The sequence below is a fragment of the Archocentrus centrarchus genome, chromosome 7 (genome assembly GCF_007364275.1).
Source record: "Archocentrus centrarchus isolate MPI-CPG fArcCen1 chromosome 7, fArcCen1, whole genome shotgun sequence".
NCBI classification, from domain to species: domain Eukaryota; kingdom Metazoa; phylum Chordata; class Actinopteri; order Cichliformes; family Cichlidae; genus Archocentrus; species Archocentrus centrarchus.
In genome coordinates this window covers 23,261,144-23,278,130 of record NC_044352.1, presented here as the reverse complement: position 1 = coordinate 23,278,130, position 16,987 = coordinate 23,261,144, and the positions used below count along the sequence as shown (strand labels likewise).

The window sequence follows — 16,987 nt, the reverse complement described above, 5'->3', positions numbered from 1 at the left end:
ACAGAGAAAGCTCCTGGCTTCAACCTGTGCTGAGTTTATACTCTCATCTGAAGTACAATATGCACTGATCCGTGGCAACGCTGTTTAGTGCTTTTTAACAACCTATTTCACTGTCAAGACCATGCTTGTATTATTATTGTATTAGTGGAATACCTTTTTACAAATCTACTACTATGATTTACTCATGAAAGTGGCCACTTAAAATGTTTTTGGCACTCAACATGAGTATGAATAATGTCAAAATTACGAGATGAACGACCACATTTTAGTGCGTAAATCAAAGTAACTGCAGCATAAATATTTTAAGATTGAAATGAAATAAATATTACGATTATTATAACTCATAACTTTCCCCCCACTTCCATTTCCATATGGGAATTAGCAAGGAGAACACGCGCACACTGTCATCTCGTGCTGCTGACGGGGGCCTGGGAGGGTGGGGGTGCTGTGAGAGGTGTGGGCGTGTACCCACCGAAGTCCTGCATGTTTTAGAGGGCGAAGCCACTTTAAGGATAATTGTTCATCGCTTCGCTTCGTAGACCACACTAGTTCTGTGACTGCGACAGTCTCCAGTTCGCACTAAGAAAACCGCAGGTTCCTCTGACCTCACTGTGAACGTTGCAGGTGAGATTTACATCATGAAGCCATTACTATGAAAGGCTCTGCGCAGCGAACGTCCTCCGACGCATTTTTTCACCTGCGGACCACATGAGCTGCATATGGACGCGCACCGAAGTTAATGGATCGATGATTGTGGGAGATTAATTTGCATCCTTATCGAGCGTTGATTTGTTTGTGGAATATATGACATGGCAAAGATGCTGTCCATCATCATAAGAATCATGCTTTTCAAGATACTGACAATAATTCTTCTGCAAGGTAGGCAATGCGGTATATTTACTTTTTAAGGCTATTTATTAATTTACTTACTCACTGGTTATTTAGAAAGGCCTTCTGAATCAACTGTTCATTGTTTAATTTTTATTTTATTTTATTTACTTTTTTAACATAGCTACTTCTAATAAATGTATCTTGGCGTCCCATGCCTTGGTGAAACCCGAGATGATCTCTGGAGGTTTCTCAGACTCAAAGGTGTTTGGCTCCCGGGGATCCGCTGGTTCACAGCTGTCTGAGACAACAGAAGCAAAGTCCAGACAAAAGCGCTGCACCTGTTATTCTTACAAGGATAAAGAGTGTGTCTACTACTGCCACTTGGATATCATCTGGATCAACACTCCCGAGTAAGGCACGCTTTATTAATTTTAATTCAGACGCCGCCACTATTGCGCAAGAACCTCTAGGGTTGCGTAATAGCTTCTCTGTTGTCAGAAGTCATAAGAGGTAGCAATTTAGTCTTTTAAACGCAGATTGGCACGTGGCTGGTTTTGCAACTGAAATAGGAACCATGCACCGAAGGCAGCATACTGCAGTTACACCCAGTAACCCACCCTTAGGCACCAGATTCAAGTGATGGCAAGCCCAACAGATTGCCAGTCTCCCTTCAGAAGTTAGGAATCAGACAGGTGAAGGATACTATTTACAAAACATATTAGAACTGCAGAAGGGGAAAAGTTTGCTGTCATGAGCATCTCAACTTTAAATACAAAGGAAGTGCAATCTGACATTGCATACATTCACCAAGGATCTGGATTTGTTTGGGATTTTTTTTTATTGAGAACATTTGATCTGGCAGTGATAATGAATTCTTTATTTCAGATCTGGATTGACTTCAGAAGTTAATCCTTTCGAAGGTGGGCCAAGCCTCACCGTTAATAATATTTTCATAACTCATAACTTTTTGAGTATTACAGCTCAGAAACTGACAAATATTCAAACCAAACTAACCACATAGCTGCCGTGATTGAGATCTTACAGGTAAATATTCTCAGTTATTTATCTAGCATTGCAGAAAAGTTGAGGTTAGGTTGGATATACACTATATTGCCAAAAGTATTTGCTCATCAGCCTTCACACGCATATCAGCTTGTATGACTTCAAATTCTTAATCTATAGGGTTTAATATGATGCCCACCCTTTGCAGCTTTAAAAGCTTAAACTCTTCTAAGAAGGCTTTCCACAAGGTTTAGGAGTGCGTTTATTAGATTTTTGACCATTCTTCCAGAAGTGCATTTGTGATGCACTTGCTCTCTTCCACAGAATGTTTTTTGTCCTGTCTCTCTCTCCTCAGCCACAAGCAGTCGCGGCAGATGACTGTCCTTCCCTGAGCCTGGTTCTGCCAAAGGTTTCTTCCTGTTAAAAGGGAGTTTTTCCTTCCCACTGTCGCCAAGTGCTTGCTCATAGGGGGTTGTTTTGACTGTTGGTTTTTCTCTGTTATTATTGTATCGTCTTTACCTTACAATATAATGCACCTTGAGACGACTATTTGTTGTGATTTGGTGCTGTATAAATAAAACTGAATTGAATGCAGACACTGATCTTGGAGAAAAGGGCCTGGTTTGCATTCTCCACTCCAATTTCATCCCATAGGTGTTCTGTCAGGTTGTGGTCAGGACTCTGTGCAGGCCAGTCAAGTTCTTCCACACAAGACAGGCTCATCACATGTGTTTATAAACTTTGCTTTGTGCAATGGTGCTCAGTCATGTTGGAACAGGAAGTGGCCATCCCCAAACTGTTCCCACAAAGTTGGGAGCGTGCAGTCAGACAAGTACCGTTCTCCTGGCAACTACCACACCCAGACTCATCCATCAGATTGCTGGATGGAGAAGCGTGATTTATCACTCCACAGAACACGTCTCCACTGCTCTAGATTCCACTGGTGGTGTGCTTTACACCACTGTATCCAATGCTTTGCATTGTGCTTGGTGAAGGCTTGGCTACAGCAGCTCAGCCTTGGAAACCCATTCCATGAAGCTCTCTGTGCACTATTCTTGAATTCATCTGAAGGCCACATGAAGTTTGGAGGTCTGTAGCAATTGACTCTGCAGAAAGTTGGCAACTTTTGCGCACGATACGCCTCAGCATCCGTTGAACCCGCTTTGTGAATCTACCACTTTTCCATTCGCTTCCACTTTGTTATGATACCACTAATAGTTGACTTTTAAATAACTAATATTTCACGAAAAAAATTACACAACTGAACTTGTTGCACCTGAGCTCCTGAGAGTGACCCATTCTTTCACAGATGTTTATAGAAGCAGTCAAATATAAGTAGAAGTTAGGTGCTTGATTTTATCCGCCTGTGGCCATAGAAGTAATTGGAACACCTGAATTCAATTATTTGGATGGGTGCATGAATACTTTTGGCGGTATAGTGTGTATGTGTGTGTGTGTGTGTGTATATTTTTTTAACCAGCTGTAGGGCTCATCAAATTTGTGGTTGCTGCTTAAATTATTGCAGATCACACCAATCTCTGAAGTTGTCCTTGCTTTTGATGTCAACTACACATCTGTAAAGTTCTGCGGCTGTCTCTTGCATGGTTGCGATGCTATCACTTTGACAAATTTCTGTCTACAGGCAGACGTGCAAACACCTGCCAAAATTCTAAAACCCTTTTTTTTGTTAGGTTCTTCTATAGTAGGTGTGTCCTGAACATATTTTGCCCTACATGCATATGCACGCGCGTGCACACACACACGCACAAGGTGAAAACAATACCAGTCACTCTGTTACAGCAAGTATTAAATCCATCATGCGTTTTCAAAAACGTGTTCTTACATGGTTGGAGCGCTGCACTGGAATAGAAGATTCCCAAAATGATTTGATCCTTTTGAGACAAAAGATAACACAAGTTTAGTTAGAGGAGAAACCCCAAAGGTTCTGGCCTTTTGTTCTGGCTCACAAGACTCTGTTTAGAGTTAACTTTGAAGTATTAGTGTGTACATACAGTATGACATCTTCACTACACTCCAAGTTTGATCAAAAGGCTTCCGCACGTTGCTCTCCTTCAATCCTTTCTTTCACTTTGGGATAACTGCCCTCAGCTGACGTCAGCATTTTACTTCATTAAGGCCTGGCTCTGACTTGCAGCCACCACTTCAGATTGAACAGGTATAAGGTTAAAATGCATTTCACCCTGAGGTTAATCAGTTGTATTGTCACGAGCAAACAGATGGAAGCATCAGTGGAACAAGACAGAGTAAAGGCAGCCCAGCAAGATGCCAGCAATACTGTAGGTACACAATTGAACACAAGCATCAGGCAGTCTGACATAATCAGACAAATCTACAAAAGCCTTTTATCTATCATGTCAGTGGTTTTTTCATTTAAAATGTCATACAGTACAAATTTGAAGGCTCAATAGTCTTTTCCCCCCAAAGACAGGCTTTCCTCTCAGATGCTTTATGTGCAGTATCCACTGGGATGCGCAAGAACATACTCACCTTCATCTTCTACTCTTACCCCCGAACCTTATACGTAGGTCCTAAAGATATAAAAGCTTTTATATATATCCTTTTTTTCACAGAATCAATCACACGTGGTTTGAAACATATGAGTGGAAAGAGAAAGAAAATAAGTGATGCCTACCTGGAACTCTAAGTCTAAATGTTATCCAGATGGGAGGATTAGGGCCAGAACACACAATGTAGTGATGGACTCTGACTTTATAAATTTGATATATTGAAGTCAGGTGTCAGTTTTTTTGTTTTTTTTTTCACTTTCACTGACCATTCTGGCTGCTTTTGTTTTTCCATTATTGGCTACCAACAGTCACTTAGCAAAAATCTATAGAAGAACATAAAAATGTTGTTAAAGGCAGTCATTAATGCTTTAAAACATATAATTAAAAGGATGTTTATCAAAACTTTTTTGTAATAATGAAAGCAAAATCATAATCTTACAAAAAAAGTCTTTGCACAAATTCCAAAGTTTATATCACCCTTTATTTTTACTTGTCAGGGTCCAAGCACTGACAGTGTGACCACCCTATTGTGTCCGTATCATTTATTATTAGCTCGGCTGTTTCAAAGAAAAAGTCGAGCTATTGTCGTAGCCTTGGCATCTGCGGCGACTGTTCCACAAAAACTTTAAACATTGGCAATAACTCAAGAATGATGTCACCTAGGATGTTCAAATTCATACCGCAGATGCATCTACTAAAACTCTCAGACGAGTTCCAACCTCAGTGACTTTGACCTCATGGGTCAGAGGTCAAGTTTTCTGAAACTCTTGGGAAGGCAATAACTCCAGAACAATCTCACCTAGGATCTGCAAATTCACACCATAGATGCATACTGTTCAAGCTAGGCCCATCAAACGTGACATACTTGTTCACTGACTTTACTATAACATTACTTTGACAACCCCCCCCCCCCCCCCCCCCCCCCCGATCAGCAGTGCTCTTGTTTTTGTTTTGTTTTGCTTGTCAGTTGTTCTCAGACATATTGAAACAGGCCTCTCTGTGTCCTTCTAAGGCGCACTGTACCTTATGGAATGTCGAGCTACAGAGGACCTCAGCGAAAAAGACGTGCTGTTCAGCCACCACAGCACGGGGGTGCGAAGACGCCGCGCTGCGCTTGTGTTGTGAGCGATGCAGACCTGGAGTGTCGTGATTTCTGTCTGTCGAGGTTAGTCTGATTAATTCTGTAAAAACATAATATTCAGACAATCTTTTTTCCTCTTTCTGTCCTTATTAATTTTGCTCAAATCAGGAAATCAGGCTGAGTTGAAAAGAGGCTCGTAATAATTTTAACAGGAAGTTCAGAAAATGCCTGGAGAATAAAATCTGGACATTGTCAGCAGTTTTCCTTTCTCACATGTGTTACACAGCAGGAGTCCTGGTCAGATGCTGCCTCTATACTGGAAATACTCTGGTTTATCTGAGGGGGGCTGCATGTAGAACCCACTGGACATGTTATGCACACTCATTTGCTTTGAATTCACCAGGCAACTACTACTACTACTACTACTACTACTACTACTACTACTACTCTCACATGGACACGGTTGGAAAATACACAGACTTTGCGCTTACTGTAAAATTTGTTTTCAGTCATGGCTTCTTTGTTTTGAATTGCTTTGCTATACCTAATAATGATCATATTCATTTTGTATGTTCCTGAGCAGTGATGTGAGTGCTGTTTATTTTCCTAGAAATATACTTGATACTTGAAGGTTAATTCATATATTTGACATCATTTTAAGTAAGCTCCGATGAATAGCAATTTGTTGTTCAGTAGCTGCTCCTTAGGAGTGCCAAAAACAAGCCATTACTGGCCTTGTGCAGCTTCCAGCTTGACTCTTGATGACCCTTGACATTGGTGGTATTTTGTGATGCTGTTGATTGGCTAATTTTTACTCCTTTGGCTGCTTTTTGTATGTCTGATTAGTCCATCACAAATAGAAGCTATACAGTACCAGTCAAAAGTTTGGACACACTCATCCATTCATATGAAGGGGTAAGTGTGTCCAAACTTTGACTGGTACTGTATATATATCACTGTGAAAAGCCTGAATTTCAGCAGTATGCAACACAGCAAATGTCACATAGGTTCAGGGGTTTGTAGGCAGTATAAACAACTACTATCAACTACTTCTAGTAAAATGCCAGTATTTAATGGGGAGCTGAAATTTCTATCAGTTTTAGATGCCTGGAGAGTTGAAAGTTAATCCTCAAGCTGTTTTAACAGTGAAATGAAAAATCCTGTGATGGCTACAAATCAGGATAGTAGAAGGCCAAGACTCATCCAGAGGTGACACTTTTCTCTAAAGGATAGTCATAAACTGCAGGTTGGATAGATTTCTGGTATTTAAATAATGATCAACGGCCAATGTGCTAAAAAATACACAAAAAAATACTTAATAATTATAATACTTATAATTGTCTAACACTGCCTACTTACTCTAGTATTCTGTAGTGAATTGGGCCCTTTTTTTAAAAAAGAAAAAAAAAAGGAGCTGTTACACCAGTCAGACTTGTGGGAAGAAAGATGTTGGTTATACGGTGAATAAATCTGTCAGGTATCTGTTGTTACTGTACCATATTCTGGATACATTTATCTAAATAAGGACCATTTTTATTACTGTGTTATCCCCCACTGGGGACCATGGAGTAAAGCTCTAAAGACGTAGTCTCTTTTGAGTCTCCTAGCTTTATGGATCTGCAGCACTAAATCGCAACATTTGCTCCTTTAGTGTTACTAATTTAGTCTGATGTGTTCTTTTCAAAGCTCCCTTGAGATTGTCCCAACCAGAAGTCTTCACAGAATTCCTGGACTTGGATGACAGTTTGATGCATCTCCATCTTCTGCTCTTCTTCTTGGGTGAATGGACCCTTCATTCTTTTCCATTTGGCACTTTGCCTTCCCAGGTACGCACAGGGAAAAAACTTTGGAGTTTAACACTGCCGACATTCCTCAGCATCATAACTCTTGGAGCACATTAGTTTCAAGAACTCAGAAACTTCAGCAAATGCGATACAGACCCTGGAGCCTATCCCCTTTTGTTCCCATCTGAGAGCAGCATGAGGATAACTTTGATCACAGTACAAGTGCCATTGCTTTGTTATGTAAAGCTTGTTTAGACCAACCCTTTGCATTTGTATCTAGTTTTGGGAATTACATTTGACTCAGTCTTTCAAAAATAATAAGATAGTATCAATGTATAATTGAAGACAAATGCATTTTCACAAAAATGCTGTAGAGGAAAATGTGCCAGGAGGAGCCATGTAAAGCATGATGAAGCCATGATATGTTGCCATTAAAACACCATTCCAAAATGGGGAATTCTTGAGATGATTACACAGCCAGAATGGAAGGCATTCACACCCTGACAATTCTTTCAGCAAAACTATATTCACTGTAAGCTGAATTATTAGTCATATTCATCATGCGTTCATGTCAATACAACTCTGATCTATGACAACTTCAGCAGAGGTGAATGGCTTTGTTGTGTCTAGCTAGCATCAGTGCGGCCCATAATATCACAACCTTCAGCTGACCAGTAGTCAGATCCATTCAGTGTCCTCTGACTGATTCTAAGCAAGCAAGATAAAATGTTTGCGCCTTGAAGAGTTTAGAGTAAAGGTTAAAAAAAGTTCTCATGTCAAGAAAAACTGCAGGTAGCATAAACTAAGGCCAAGCTGTTTTTTTTTACTTTTTGTTGGACAGCACTGTACACCACCATACCAAACTGCTGATCGAACTATGCAGACTACTCTAGTAAACCAAAAAAGGGAAAATTAAAATGCTTAATGTTAGTGTCTGTTGCTTAATCTTTGGAATTTTGGAGGCTAATGGAAGTCTTCTATTAGGCCCTCAAGTTTAAACTGCTTACAGTGTTTTTCATGTATTTCATGTGTATTCACAAGTTCAGGAATGCAGTTCCTGAAATAAAGTTGTCATAATTGGCATCTGTGTGAGAGAAAGATGGGGAAAGAAAGAGAGGCCATGAAAATCAATGAATGTGAACCTTAGAGAACATATTGATCATGGTTGTAAAAAAATAGTCTTGTGCACTTAAAAAAAAAAAGCTATTTTTATATGAGGAACACAAGAAAGTGTCTGACTTTATGAATAACCAGTGTTTGTGGTCTTGTTAAAACATCCGTTGGATATGAAACAAATTGGACACACAGACGGGAATAAATGCACATACATGTTGCAAATTACATGTATCCTTTCAAAACTCACTTTCTGTTATATGCACAGTATATGTGTGTGAATTGTATGTACATTTAAAAATCTCATATTTCCATGCCTTAATTCACCATTAAACATAGCAGGGGATTTAAAAAAAAAAAAAGAGTACTGAAATTAGAGGTGGGGGCATGATTTCTTTTAACAGTATGATAAAATATCATTAGCAGTGATGACTAATATTTTAGGACCATTGTATTTTTCTGCTATTACTGGGCAGTAATAGCAGTTTATTGTTGCTACAGATGAAATAACTTTTCTTCCTTTGAAAATGGTAACTTTGTGTAATCTATTAGCCAGTATTAGTGACTAATTTCATGTTATTTGCTTATTGTATACTTTTCCCTAAAAAATTGTGACTCTTGATCTTTTTGGGGAAGATATCAGTGGATATGAGGAGCCATAAACAGACTAATGTACATGTAAATCCTTTCAGTTATATAAATGAGCTTGTTTAAAATAGTGTGAAAACTAATGTCAGAAAATATAGTAACAAGCTTTTTGTTTCCCACTACTAAGTAAATCCTACTTTTTTGTGTAAATTATCTCTTACTGTGTATTTAATCCTTGTTCTTTACAAAGACTACATAATGAATATTTATTCTTTTCTTATGAGTATAAATTTGCCTCAGACTGTATAAATGTACAATAAGTGCCCAGACAGTGGGCACTGTGCCCCCACTGTGGGCACAGCTGGGTAGCCTCAGGGTTTATTGTCTGTTAGGTGTGTACGAGGTCAGTCACAGCGGTTTAACCCTCTTTTCCTCTAAATTACTCGTTCATAGTAATCACATGTGCAGAGATGACTTTACATCTACACTCTAGACCGACTCATGTGCACACTGTGAGCTGGGAACCGCCACCATTTCCATTCAAAGAGGTCTCAAAGCTAACTATTACATATTTTAGAACTCTGAGCCAGTTTGTCCATTGTACAATGTCTAATAAATTTTCAATGTACAAAATAATAATAACAATAATATTGAAACCACACAAGTGTCAGTATACTGTATGTATTATTTCATTGTATTATAGATGAGGGAGAAATACAGGAAATATCAGGAGTTACCAAGTTATACAGCAGCTACTCAGAAAAGCTGAAATCAGTTATGGTTTGTGATGCTTTCTTTCAATCTTGATATCTTGAAATTACAAAATTTTCCAGATAATGGGATAATGTTTGTGCAATCCATGCCAAAGAAAATATCATTTTCTTGTTTTTCTAGGTGATCATGAGATAATTTTCTAATTATTTCGACTCTTTGTTTTCTCAAGAAAAGGAGAAAAATCTCTCTCATTACAAGAAAACATGTTGGCCATCCTGTGATTGTGAGATAATTTGCTTTGAGATAACATATTTTTAAAAAAAACAGCCATGGTTGCTGTTGTTTTTTTTTTTTAATGCATTATTTTACTTGGAATTTCTGTCACACGAACACCTTCCCCCTGTAGACAGTCTGAGGTCAGCTGGGCTCTAATACCACCTAAAATCTTGGAATGTCACACTAAGTCCACTCTAAATAAGTCTGCCCTGGAGCCTCAGTGTAAACCTTCTACAGTGAGCAAGTTCTTATTCCCACAGTTTACCATGGGAAATATTTCTGTGCAGATATCCTGACCGCTCGACAGCAGGTCCAGGGCCCCTATGTGGCTTACAGTTTGTTGTATGTGTCCTGGTTCTTCAGCCCTATGTGCTATACCGTGAACTTACTAGTCCTAATCGCTAACAATAAAGACTGCTCCTTTCGCAACAGATTGTCCAAATACAATAAAATCATGTAGATAATTCAGTGTGTTCAGTAATTCCTAAATTCATATGCTTTGCCTATAGTGCACTATAGCTATAAATTGGTGCATTCGATGATATGATAACTATGATATTGTGTTGCTCAAATACACAATAACTGCTTCTAATATGGCTCACCTTCTACATCCAACATGATATTTATACTCATTTTGCAGTTATGTATTTGTAAACAAAATGTAACATATTGTGATGTGAATATGGATTAAAGTCTTTTATCTTTTGATTAAATGATAACCAGCCACTGAACTTTTTTAAATGCTATTATTTTATTGTCATATTACAGCAGCATTATTCTTATTCTTATTCTTATTGTATAACCAAAACAGATATATAAGATGAAGCATTTGCTTCCTCCAACTCCTTTCTGTGTGGGGGAATTGTTGACTTTTTTTTGTTACAGTAAGTAATCTTATGTTCCTTTTTTAAATGTGTATTAACACTTGTTACTTACAGGTCTGAAATAAAGACAACTCAAATGGCCTCCACAGTCTCATACAGATCAATCCAATAGAGCACCTTTGGGATGTGATGGAATGGGAGATTTACGTCATGGATGTGCAGCCAACAAATCTGCAGCAACTGTGTGATGCTGTTCATATGGCCCAAATCTCTGAGGAATGTTTCCACTTTGTTGAATCTATGCCATGAAGAATGGAAGCAGTTCTGAAGGAAAAAAGTACATTTCAGCCAGTACTAGCAAAGTGTGCTACTGAATTATCGTAATACATTTGTGTAATGATAATAAAACAAAAATATTAGCATACACTATATTGCCAAAAGCATTCACTCATCTGCCTTGACACCCATATGAGCTTGAGTGACATCCCATTTTGAATCCATATATTTAATTAATGTCAGCCCACCCTATGCAGCTGTAACAACTTCAACTCTTCTGGGAAGGCTTTCCACAAGGTTTAGGAGTGTTTATGGGAATTTTTGACCATTCTTCAAGAAGCGCATTTGTGATGTTGGAGAAGAAGGTCTGGCTCACAGTCTCTGCTCTGATTCATCCCAAAGGTGTTTTGTCAGGTTGAGGTCAGGACTCTGTGCAGGCTAGTCAAGTGGTTCCACACCAAACTCACTCATCTATGTCTTTATGGTCTTTGCTTTGTGCACTGGTGCACAGTCATGTTGGAACAGGAAGGAGCCATCCCCAAACTGTTCCCAGTTGGGAGCATGAAATTGTCCAAAATGTCTTGGTATGCTGAAGCATTAAGAGTTCCTTTCACTGGAACTAAGGGGCCAAGCCCAACTCCTGAAAAACAACCCCGCACCGTAATCCCCCCCTCCACCAAACTTTACACTTGGCACAATGCAGTCAGACAAGTACCGTTCTCCTGGCACCCACCAAACCCAGACTCATCCACCAGATTGATAGATGAAGAAGTGTGATTTGTCACTTCAGAGTCCAGTGGCAATGTGTTTTACACCGCTACATCCAATGTTTTACATTGTGCTTAGTGATGTAAGACTTGGAAGCAGCTGCTAGGCCATGGAAACCCATTCCATGAAGCTCTCTGTACACTGTTCTTGAGTTAATCTGAAAGCCATATGACGTTTGGAGTTCTGTAGCAATTCACTGCAGAAAGTTGGTGACCTCTGCTCACTATGCACCTCAGCATCCACTGACCCCATTCTGTGATTTTATGTGGCCTACCACTTCATGGTTGAGTTGCTGTCATTCCCATTTGCTATTGATTGTGGAACATTTAGTAGTGAAAAAATTTCATGACTGGACTTGTTGCAGAGATGGTATCCTGTCAGGGTACCATGCTGGAATTCACTGAGCTCCTGAGAGCGACCCATTCTTTCACATGTTGTAGAAGCAGTCTGGGTGAGTGCACTTTTGGCAATAATAAAAAAAAAAAAAGAAAATTTACAAAACACTTATCCAGCCATATATCTGCTTTTCCAGAGCAAGTTTAAAACTGTATTCTGAACTACCATTCCACACATTACCTTAATATTTTCTAATTTTCAGAGAAAGACTTTGGCTTTCCACTTAAACTTCAATGTGATATTTATAAACATGAAAAAGCCAGTATAAAAGAGACTGGAGCCAAAGTGTAAAACATTTGGAATAAATTATGATGATCTGGTCTACTGAATCGTGGCTGGTGTTAAAGGCCTCTTGGTTTCACACATTTTAAAATGTATTCCAAGTTATATTTCTAATGTATTGGGGTGCTAAAGATTACTCTGTCGCTGTAGACTGGTACAAAGTTCAGGCACTGAACACTGAAAATCACAGCTCAGATCTACAGATGAGCGTCAGCAGTTTTCACTTTGATATCTGAGTTGTACGATGAGCAAATTAACTTTATGGAATTGTTACAAATAATCAGAACATCCCAGTCAAGAAGCTCTAATAATAAGAAACAGTGGCCACAAATTTAAAAGTTAAGCAGACATGGACAAATTCTGCTTCCTTACATACTACCTATAATTTAACTCAAAGTTTGAAATTTATATCACAAAGTATTTGTATGTGTGTTATTTGTTTAACTTCTTTAAAACACCTGATTGAATTCAAAGCAAAGGATAAAAATGTAAATCTTGAGGTTTTTGCTATGTACCAGTTTTGTGGTAATAAAAAAAATGTACAACAGGTAATTTCAAAAGAAATGAAGTATATATTTTAAAAAAAATGGGAACAGTGATCCTTTAAAGTGACAGTAATTTTAATTCAATTTAATTTCAAAAGTAAAGAGTTGCCCTGACTTTAACACCGAGTGCACATTTGTGGGCGCTCACGTTATTTCCACAATAATAAACTTTGTTTTTTCTCTCTGCTAAAACCCACACTTACTAACACTCAGACCTCTGATGGGTCATTTGATGAATATGAATATAATATGAATCACAAACTTTGGCTTTTGTAGTCACCAGATCTCAAGCCAAGAGAACGGCTGTGGGAGATTTTCGATCTGACATGTTAGACAGACATTATTAAAACACCAAATGAGGGGATGTGTTTTGTTTTATTCCTACGCCTAGAGTTATTGAGAGCTGAGTAAAGTCATTGCCAAGGTCCACTGAAGCTTTGGGCCAACACCTCATAGCAACACGTATTGCTTTTTCCTGTCATTTCTATAAATATATATATATATATATATATATATATATATATATATATATATATATATATATATATATATATATATATATATATATATATATATATATATATATATATATATATAAATATATATATATATATATATATATATATATATATATATATATATATATATATATATATATATATATATATATATATATATATATATATATATATGTATCTATCATGGTGCTTCAATTGTTTTTAAGACCATTGAGCATTAAGAGCCAACTTTTTCTGTCTCTGACCTTTTCTCATGCACTCTTTGCAAAGCTGCTGATGTGAAAGAAAATACATTTTCTGTATCCTGAATTTGGATAAAATGTTTAAATGCCATGCAGGAAAAAGACCATTGCATAACACATCACTGCACAACATAGACTGTAACTGAATATACAACATCAGGGGAAAAAAAGACGCAGGAAAAATAAGATGCCAAGAATGTCTAACAAACAAATTTAGTTGAGAGTTATTGTCAGTCAAGCCTTTACAGCAAAGGTTTGTGTTTGAACTTGAAAGAGCTACGGAACATTCCCCTGCTGCAGACAGCCATCATATGCAATTCATTTGCAGTGGAGAAATCAGAAGAAGTTGGAATACTTTTCTTCACTTTCTTACCTTCTTACCTTTGAGCTTACTTTAAAACTCCATTAAGCAATGTATGGCCACTTGGGGACAGAGGATCATGCAGCCAGCACAAATGATAAAGTTGTTATGGCTAACCTATTAGCAATCAGTTCCCTATTAACACATCAAAACTGAACAATATGGCATCAATCTAGAGTAAGGACAAAGAGCTACACAAAATGGCACTCAGCATGAAATTTTACTACGAGCAAAATAATTAAGAGCAGCTGGAGTGACACAAGAACTATAATCAGACTGTTTGACCTGATTGTTTTGGTTTTGTGTCTTGTAGCTTTGTTGTTGGTTTACTGCTCTGGAAGTAGCTCTAAAAATGTACACTGTTTGCCCGAGCAGCAAACTATGGAAGCAAAGAGCCCAGAGAGCGCAGCAAAGCGTAGCATCTGAATAACAATGCATTCAATTAACAGGAAGGATGCAGCTCTGGTGCAGATTGAGGCATCAGACAATGCCATTAAATAAGTGGCAATAAACAGAAAACAAAAATTGCAATATGACACGTTATTTAAAGAGAATGCACATCACACATGCAGAATATGTGCTCTGGATCAAACCTCTTTGTATTTAAGGATGAGAAGGTTTTTCCTCATGTCCTAAGAAAAATATACTGCTACCCTAGGGGCATCATTCTGTTGAATTCTTTTTTGTTAATCGCATAGATAAGTCATGGGGGGGGGGGGTCTTTCATAACGTTTGATTTCGTATGCAGCTGAGAGTAAAATCTCACCTCAAGGAAGAGATGTAACATGCAAACACTGGTTTGTTCCACTGAGGAATGTGAGGAGTGTTCCCAGCTGAACTGCTCTTCCCACCAGATGACCTCAACATTCAACTGTTGCTTTAGTAACATTATTATAAACAAACTAATGAAACAATGTGCTGTTTTAAATTTTGTAACTGTTTTGCACATGTATAGGTAACTTATATGCTAACTACATTTTTATTTTTGGCTTTGTTCAAATTGAAACTCTTGTAGCAAAGAGCTGCTTGACATACTGTAAGCAATAAGATTGCAGGCAAATTTAGCTCAGGTTGTTTCACATTTCACTGATTTGAGATGGCTCGAGCTCACTTAGGGATGAGCGATGTTAAAAAAAAAGCCAAAAAACAAAACTAATAAATAATACATTAAAGTTTTTTTGTTTTTTTTTTTATAAAAAAAGAACACTTTCATCACCGCCAACAACTTAATGCTGGTTTGCAGCCAGTGTCTGTTATGTGAAAGAGAAACAGGTCGACAGAAGCAGCAGGAATATTATTCAGTTTACTTTCATGTGACTTTATTTATGTAACCATGGCCATTGAAGCAGTGACTGCACGTTCAAGACAATGAAGGTAAATAGCATCCACAGTGATATTTTCATCTCATGCTTAAGTAATGTCTTTGACAGGACAGCCCCATTCATGGAAGACTGTCTTTCTTTTGCTTTTGACTGAAATAAAATATGGTCTGATAAACAATGACTTAAAGTTTGCAGCGCAGAATTTATATAAGTGAAGCAAGAGCATCATTAATTTCCCTAAATAAGACCTCAAAGTGAAAACATGTTTATTACCTTCTGTAAAAAGGCTAAAGGTTTGTACCTGTAAAAAAAGGAAAAAAAATTCAGGCTGCTTTGGAAGATGATTACTTTCTCATTTATCAGAATAAAGTTGTCTGTCAGAGCTTTATTGGACGATGTGCCCACAGGGAGCTGAGCAGTGTAGTGTATAAGTAGATGCCGTAGCACCACACCAGCTGCACGTAGATGTAATTATGTATGAAGTTTCTACCAAGAATTTAATAACATGAATGAACAAAGTGTTGGCCTTTGGGCTTGATTACTGTTCTCCTCTGACAGCTCTATTTTTTACAACATGACATTTTATGATGTAGAGTTAACACCCACAGTACCGATCAGCTATGTTCCATTTCGCTGATCGCCATTTTCATTCCATTGTGGCTAAGTTTCTATGGGGTTTTTACAATTTTATTGAAGAATTATTATTGCAGAGAAAGATTTCATCCCCCCCCGTTTTCCTTCTCCTCTCCAATTAAAAGCCAAAAGCGGGAAGTTTTGCAGAACCGAAGATTTCCCTGTGAGTGACAGTGATTGGACATACTGAGTACTGTGTGTGGTTATGTGCAAATGCACATTAGGAGCAGTAAAAATTATGTGGGCTGTGATTTTTGCCTCAAGGATTTATTTCTGCTTTCAGCACCTTTGGAAATTTGTGACGTTAATCATTTCACTCATGTATTTACAATAGTGTCATGCTTTTCTGGATGGTTTTACTGGGACTTTCACCTAAACCCACAACCCCGGTCCCTTCATGAACCTCTTCATGGCTCCCCGCAGCCATCATTAACTAGGCTGAAAAAAACCAAACTGTTGTGATTGATTAAAACGAATTTAATTCAGCACATTTATCCAAGTTTTTAAGCCTAATGTGAGTGCTGTAATTTACAGGTAGATGATAATTTTCAAGTTGGCCTACTTTGTTTCACAACATTTCAGATGGAAATATTGATATTGTTACTTAACTACATTAACAGATTTATTAAATATACAATTTTACATACAACTTAATCCAACTCGATCATCTGCAGTAGCAAATTGACAATTACATATTAATAAATCACTAATAATAGTCACTCTTGTAACTGGTGATTTCATATTGGGAATTTCACACCAGTTTAAATTGTTACATACTTGATTGGGTGGGCATTGGTCACATACCAGTGTATATGCATCACTAATGACACAGTTTATCAGTTTATGTGTCTTTTCCCTCCAGTCGAGCCTCAAGGATGAATTTTCCTGTCAGATGTGAAGTGA

At 37.9% G+C, this 16,987-nt stretch overlaps 1 protein-coding gene across 1 annotated transcript; it reads left to right on the top strand.

Moving 5' to 3' along the window:
* The first annotated feature begins 499 nt into the window (after positions 1-499).
* Positions 500-10,877, top strand: edn3b (endothelin 3b). Its single transcript, XM_030732857.1, has 4 exons — positions 500-879; positions 1,013-1,241; positions 5,374-5,526; positions 7,129-10,877. The coding sequence occupies exons 1-4, from the start codon at positions 810-812 to the stop codon at positions 7,181-7,183; spliced, it is 507 nt and encodes a 168-aa protein (XP_030588717.1). The 5' UTR covers positions 500-809; the 3' UTR covers positions 7,184-10,877.
* Positions 10,878-16,987: the final 6,110 nt, after the last annotated feature.

Coding starts and splice junctions, on each gene's coding strand:
- edn3b (XM_030732857.1), top strand. CDS start 810: ATGGCAAAGATGCTGTCCATCATCATAAGAATCATGCTTTTCAAGATA. Junction 880..1,012: donor GACAATAATTCTTCTGCAAG/GTAGGCAATGCG, acceptor TTTTTAACATAG/CTACTTCTAATAAATGTATC. Junction 5,527..7,128: donor CGTGATTTCTGTCTGTCGAG/GTTAGTCTGATT, acceptor TTCTTTTCAAAG/CTCCCTTGAGATTGTCCCAA.